Source organism: Gekko japonicus, unplaced genomic scaffold (genome assembly GCF_001447785.1).
Source record: "Gekko japonicus isolate JY-2015 unplaced genomic scaffold, Gekko_japonicus_V1.1 scaffold1107, whole genome shotgun sequence".
Classification (NCBI taxonomy): Eukaryota; Metazoa; Chordata; class Lepidosauria; order Squamata; family Gekkonidae; genus Gekko; species Gekko japonicus.
In genome coordinates this window covers 392601-399789 of record NW_015175392.1, presented here as the reverse complement: position 1 = coordinate 399789, position 7189 = coordinate 392601, and the positions used below count along the sequence as shown (strand labels likewise).

Sequence of the window (7189 nt, the reverse complement as noted above, 5' to 3'; positions counted from 1 at the left end):
ATAGGGTGCCAGAGCAGGGAGCTCTTTCTGCCAACCCTAGACTTTGTGTGCTCCATAGGACAAGGTAGTGCTGTCTTTAGATCCTACCTTTCAGCCTAAAGCAAACTCTTGATTCCACGGATCTCAGAAGTTCTATCTTCTTTCCTTTTGCCCAAATATGTTTTCATCCAAGGAAAGACTATGGCACTCGTTGGACGTGTGACGGGCTCTGGAGACCTTCTCCTCTGCACACGCAGCTTTAGGAAGTCAGAATCGCTGTTTATTCCCATTTTACCCCCATTAAGGGGTGTAAGATGTCCAAGTCCACTGCCAGCTCTACTCTCAAGTAGTGCATTGCTGAGGCCTATAGGGCACAGAAGCTGGTTCCTCCACCAGACATAACGGTTCTTTTGATCCAAAGTGTAGCAATGAACGTGGCTTTGTCCAGCCGGGCCACAGTGGGAGAAATTTGCAAGGCTGCCACGTGATCCTCTGTATACACATTCATTAGACACTATAAGAGCAATCGCTTCGACTCTGCTGATACGGCCTTTGGGCACAGAGTCTTTCGACATGTTTTGACAGATGCAGACGATGACCCACCCAAATACTGAGGACACTGCTATAGGAGGTCCCATCAAGATGTCCTCCTCTCAGAGGGAGAAAGGGCCATTGGTAATTACCGTGAAGGGTCCTTCTCCTCTGAGATAAGGAGGACATCTTGGCCTTCCCGTGTCATTGTCATCTTTTTCTGCCAGTTCTATATCTTCTTTATCTGTTTGGTCCTTCCTGTCCCTGTCTCAGTCCTTGTCTATTAATAGTTTCAGTTTTTTGCAGTTCAGCTGAAGTTGGCTCAGTTATTAAGATGTTGTTCGATGCATTACTGCCACTGGGAGTTACCAAACTGAATTGAGGGCGTGTCCCACCAAGAGGACAGGAAGTGAAGTTTTGGTTCCTGCCTCCCTAAGGATAGGGTTGGAAACACCCATCAAGATGTCCTCCTTATCTCAGAGGGAGAAGGACCCTTCACGGTAATTACCAATGGCCCTTTTTGTCTCACAAGCACATATTTGATCTGTACAACTTGGATTTTTCATACGCCTGTGCCTGGGGGCAGGTTGGCAGGTGATGATGTACCTTCACGGTAATTACCAATGGCCCTTTTTGTCTCACAAGCACATATTTGATCTGTACAACTTGGATTTTTCATACGCCTGTGCCTGGGGGCAGGTTGGCAGGAGATGATGTAAATAAAGAAGAGAGCCAGAGTCCAGTGGCACCTTAAAGTTGAACGGAATTTGTGGTGGAGTAGGAGCTTTTGTGCCTGTCACGGCTCAGGTGGGGTGTCACCTGACGCTGCCACCACTCTGGATTTAGGTTCCCTTGAGAAGGCCCAGAGCACCCTCCCAAGACCTTCAGACCTCCCTTTTGGCCGAATAACAGGCGTGAGGACCAGGCAGAGTGAACAATGAAAATAGTTTATTTTATAAGCGGTCAAACAAACAAGGTGCAGAATAATAACAGTAAGTGGGTGAAAAGAAAAGAAATCAAATGCCCTAACGTGTCTAAATATATACTGTCTCTAGCTCACTATTCCAAGTGGCCTTAGACTACTCACCCTTCCCTCAGGATGAGGGTTTCTTCCTGCAGCAGCCTTCCTTCTGGCTCTGCCCTCCGGGAAGAAGAGCAGCTTTTCCTGCTGCTCCAGATCTTTTATTCCAAGCCCTCCTCTTTTCCTGTTGGTCAATTTTGGCTCCAAAACCTCTCAGGGGCTTCTGGGAGTTGTAGGCCCAGCCTCACCTACTGCTAGCCAGGCTCCCTAAGCCTAGTAGGCCTCTGGTGGCACAGCCCAGATCATGACAGTGCCACACAAAAGCCTCTCCCCTGCCACAAATGTTGTTAGTCTTTAAGGCGCTACTGGACTCTCTTTTCTGCTGCTTCAGACGGATTAACATGGCTACCCATCTTGATCTGAAACTAGAAATTAATTCTTAGAAGATGTTCTTCAGAACTGCACTGTATTTGAGTTCAGTTGTCAACTGTCTGGGGCATGTTGCTTCCGAGTCTCATGTTGTGCCTCTTAGTATGCGCTACACTGCAGTTTGAATATGGGTAGCATGAGATTTTGGGCTGAAGAGGGTTTTTTTTACTCTATTTTGGCTGACATGACATGGGACCCTGGCTTTATCTTGCTTTGTCAGCCTGTTACTAATAAATTCTTCCCTGGATTTTACTTGTATAGCCTGTCATATTGTACAGTCTCTTATTCAAAGCAGGAAATCGATGCAGGTCTATTCTGGAGACAAGAAGCCTTTCGGGTTGCAGGCATTTACTTTTGTTTAATGTGTTGCTTAATGAGTGAAAGCGTAAAAGCTGTGAGCATGCACCAATAACACAGCCTCTTCAACAAAACTGTCAGTTTCTAAATTCCTTTTTATAGGTAAACTGAAATTATTTCAGTTTAGTTAATCTTCAAAGGCTTTGCTCAATAAAACTAAAGCTCCAGTTGTTATTATAAAAGTCTCCCAGGAGCTAATTGTTTGCATTTGTGTTCTCATTCATCCAGATGACAAAGTTAAAATAGCTGACGCCTCAACAGGGTCCTGTTACCCATAGATCTAGAGTTATATATGTAGGGGCCTTCCACAGGTACAAGCCCTAGACCATTTTTTTCTGGGATTTTGGTCTGTACAGATGTGAACTGGAGCATTATTCACCCAAGAAAGAAAAGAGGCACTTGGACCTAACTAGATTACTCTCTCCCTCTTTTTGTAGTCAAAGTCAAAGGTGAGAAGGAAAGGCTATTTAAATGGAATTTGGCAGTGCAGTATTTTGACACATCTAAATAGTAATTAGCAGCAAAATAGCAATTTGAATCAAATGATAAATCAAGCAGCTCCCAAATCAAGCAGCTCCCAGTATCTTGAGACATTATGGTGCCCAGTTAGTGTTTCACTCGCAAGTAGCCTAAGAAGATCTCACACAAGAGACAGTTGTGTGGCCACGTCTCCAAAGAAGATGGGAAAGGAAGGAGGGCTGGATGGGGCGGGGAAAGTGAATGGAAGGTATTTGACTGGCAGGATGTGTCACCTGGGAGAAGCAGAGTACGAGGAGCAGACTTGAGGTTTTACGAGGAAGAGTTACGTGGGACATGTGAAGATAGAAAAGGGGTGGGTGCTGGCAAAAGCCACAGATCCAAGAGGGCTGGGATAGTCAGAGGGAGGCTCTGTGGCCGGGGGCTGGTGGTTGGCACAGAAATCAATGTCATGTACTTCTGAAAAGTCTCCTCTGGCGTGATGGTGTTGAAAATATGACGATTCTACCTGCGGTCTGCAACCCCTTATGCTCATAGAGTTTCCGGTGGCTCCTACACCCTCAGAATGGGCTTTTCATCGGCTGCTGTAGGAAGGGAAGTGCTGCAGAAATCCCTTCTGTACAGCATGATAGTATTGAATCAATTACACTAACCAGAACTAGAAATATATGGCATGTATCAAGTCGCACAGTTCTTCCAGCAAGATGGCAGTACAGTTTGCAGAAGAGGGGAGGATGATTAGGGAGTACGCAGTAAGATCTGGCCATCTAGATAAGATATCGCTCCAGCCCCTGATGCAGTTTTGGATTTCAAAATTATCACTCATGATAATATCATAATTGGGAATCCTCAGTGAGGTAGGAGCAGCTTTGGAGTAGGAAGAGCTGCCCAGGTGGTCCAAGGTGCACCTGCCCTTTAAAGGACTGTTGTTTTAAATGGGGAGGTCAAGTGTATCCCCACTGGAAAAAATGGGTCTTTAAAGTTTAAAGTGGAGATGGTGGGGGACCTTCTAAATAATGGGCAATAGACCTGGACTCCAGAGGTCAGGTCTACTATCCCATAACTTCTTACCTGTCCGGTGAGAGCCCACCCCTGCCAATCCTTGAGCTGTTTGTATCCACACTGTGTGTGGGAATTCCAGGCCAGCCCATTGACGGCTGAGCTCACCCTGCAGAACAGGAGGAGAATAGGGGGGCGGGCCTTAGCCCCACATACTGGGCTTCTCTTAGTCCCACGAGGGACTCAGTCCCCATTAAGGGGACATTATTTCGTATGAGTGGTGGGCACGACCTTTGGATTTATGGAGGCCAGTTTTCCTGTTCATAATTTCAAGCCCCCTCCCCAGCTGGTTAGCAGAGCATGGGCTCTCTAAGTTTTAACGGGCTGATTTCCTATAGGGTACACCTGGCTTCTAAATTTCCCAGGCTGGGCCTACCCCATAGGAAAGAATGGCCCTTTCAGTTTTTAAGGGCCTCACGCTCCGCCAACCAGGAAGGAGCACTTTCCTCACTGTCCCTCCCTCCCCCGTTTTAATTCTGCATGGGAAAGTCAGGAAGAGCACGGTCATCTGTATCGTGAAATATCGGGAATATAGTTTCGATCTTTTTGGGAAAACAGTGCACCTGGGATTTGACTATAACAATAAGCATACCTTTCCTGACTTCTCGATTTGAAATTAAAACTATCACTTTCCTAGCAGACGTGCCTAGCATGGTTAATGCTGGGTCCCTCTTCGCACTGCGGGCTCCTGGTTTGCCCCACACATCCTTCCCAAGGGTCTGCTGGGCTCAGTGGGTTGCCGCAGGTAGAGCCAGTGGGAAAATTCAACTCTGCAAAGACTGCAGTTGGGTGGGTGCACACCCACTGTATTCGCTAGGTTTTAAAACAGTGCTCGCATTTACACGTGACTTTAAAGAAGACGGTGGTATGTTGTCCACCCAACTGTGGTCCCTTTTGCTGTAAAGGCCATGCAAGTAGCCTGAGCACTTGACGTCCGTTCCAGAACCACCACTCTAAATCAAGCCCATAGAATTCAATCAGCCGATTCCCATTCAACGGCAGTTTAGATAATGTTGGGATGTCAAAGTCCTAAAGGGAATCTGGGCCCCCGGTTTTCCCCCCCCCCCCCCGTCAAATCAGCAGCATTTATTATGGGATTTCACAGCTGCTGTTCTTTTAAAAGACTTCTGTCGTTTGAGAGGCAGAGAGCACCCCCCAGTCTTGAGGCTTTGATGCGTTTTTGCAACCTCCAGGGCATGAGTGCCTCTGCTTAGTGTTCAGTAACACAGATCAGCATGTGGTTTTTGTATGTCACTTACTGCTCGACTTGTTTGTGCGAAGTTCTCTGTGCCTTCCAGTACCGAGCTGACCCTTTTCTCTGCTGCGATGTTCCGTAGAAAATCCTTGGCACACTTACCAAGTGAAGGTGTATTTTTATTTCATGCAGAATTTAATTAAGTACCTTCCTGAACAAAAACAACTTGGTGAATTGCCCAAGTGGAAGAGTGAATATAATAACTTGTCGGAGCCGGAGCAGTTTGCAGTTGTGGTGAGTAGCGCTGCAGTTGACTTAGTTCTGTGTCACAACCACCTCTGTTTCACTCGTTTAACTCCCGAAGAGGGTTTGAGCTTTCTTGCCCATCTAGGAAAGGCAGTGGGAAATGAATTATTCCTTTAATGTCAGAAGGTAGATCTCAGAATCTTTTATCCGGAGGCAAGGTGCGGCCCCATCTCCCCGATCATGGCTGATTTGAAAGGGGATTTGGTGGCCTAGAAATGTACACTTTTTCTTTCTCTCCCCCCCCCCCCCCCTTAACAGAGATCATTCTAAAGGTTTCTGATCTGTCGCAGCTAGTTCGTAATAGAGACTGTGAACAGTCAGCCTTGTAGAACAGCTATATTCAAGTCTGCCGAAGGAAGCTTTGACTCTCAAAAGCTTAGAATCTTGTTGGTCTCTAAGCTGCTACTAAAGTCAAATCCAGCTGTTTCTATTGCAGACAAACACAGCTACTATATGAAACCATCTTCACAGAGCCGCTCTGTTGACCCAGCTGGTAGAACGGGCATTGCAGTAGGTCATCCTGTCTCACCATTTTGGTCTCACTGACAGATCCAGTGCCCAGAAGGGCCCCTCGCCAGCAAGAGACCATTGAGAGAGCCAGTTTGGCAGGGGAACGAAGTCCACAGATTCTCCAGCTGTAGGAAGAAGGAACCTTGGGTAACAGACAGGATAGTGCACTTAGCATGGGTGGTGGGCATTCTGTCCCTCCCCCCAGGATGACTCAAGTCATACTGAATTTAAGTGAACCTAGAGGGCAAGCCAGACGCAACGGTGTGCAAACCCAGAAAGTAAAATCAAATGTATCCTCCCAGATCCTTTTCGCGGATTAAGCCTCGAAACTGCCCCGATGGAGCTCAGACCAGACTGACGAGGCGGTAGAATCTGTCTTTATCGGCGGCATTCTGAGCTCCCTCACATCCCCAACAGAGTACATTCTGCTTGACTCTGAGAGGCCAAATCTCTCTTGCCTAGAAATGTAGTTGTATTGCAGGTTTTAATTACTACTTCTTATATTTACAGCTTTTATTATTTGAAATGTTTCTTTAAAGCCAAGACATAGCTAAAACGGAGCAATTTCTTGTTGCTTGGCAATACTTGCCCTGCCGTGGATGGCCCAGGCTAACCTGATCTCATCAGATCTTGGAAGCTAAGCAGGGTCGGCCCTGGTTAGTACTTGGATGGGAGACCACCAAGGAAGCCTAGGGTTGCTATGAAGAGTCAGGCAATGGCAAACCACCTCTGTCCGTCTCTTTCCTTGAAAACCTGGATGGTCCAGGCTACCCCAGTCATAAGAACATAAGAACATAAGAGATGCCAATGTTGGATCAGGCCAAAGGCCCATCCAGTCCAACACTCTGTATCACACAGTGGCCAGAAATACCAGTGCCATCAGGAGGTCCACCAGTGGGGCCAGGACATTAGAAGACCCCCCCAAGCACCAAGAAGACAGAGCATCACTTGCCCCAGAGTCCCTATCTATACCTTGTGGCTAATAGCCACTGATGGACCTCTGCTCCATATGCTTATCTAATTCCCTTTTGAAGCCATAAGAACATAAGAGACGCCAATGTTGGTATACCTTGTGGCTAATAGCCACTGATGGACCTCTGCTCCATATGCTTATCTAATTCCCTTTTGAAGCCGTCCATGCTTATAGCCACCACCACTTCCTGTGGCAGTGAATTCCAAGTGTTAATCACTCTTTGGGTGAAAAAGTACTTCCTTTTATCCGTTCTAACCCGACCGCTCAGCAATTTCATGGAGTGCCCACGATTCTTGTATTGTGAGAAAGGGAGAAAAGTACCTCTTTCTCTACCTGCTCTTTCCCATGCATA

At 46.8% G+C, this 7189-nt stretch overlaps 1 protein-coding gene across 1 annotated transcript in view; it reads left to right on the top strand.

Annotated features, from left to right (window-relative positions):
- The window catches only part of DIAPH3 (diaphanous related formin 3), a 141857-nt gene that overhangs the window by 28541 nt on the left and 106127 nt on the right, over window positions 1–7189 (top strand). The window contains exon 14 of the mRNA XM_015425654.1: window positions 5241–5342. Coding sequence (XP_015281140.1) covers window positions 5241–5342 — 102 coding nt within the window. The remainder of the gene's footprint in view (window positions 1–5240; window positions 5343–7189) is intronic.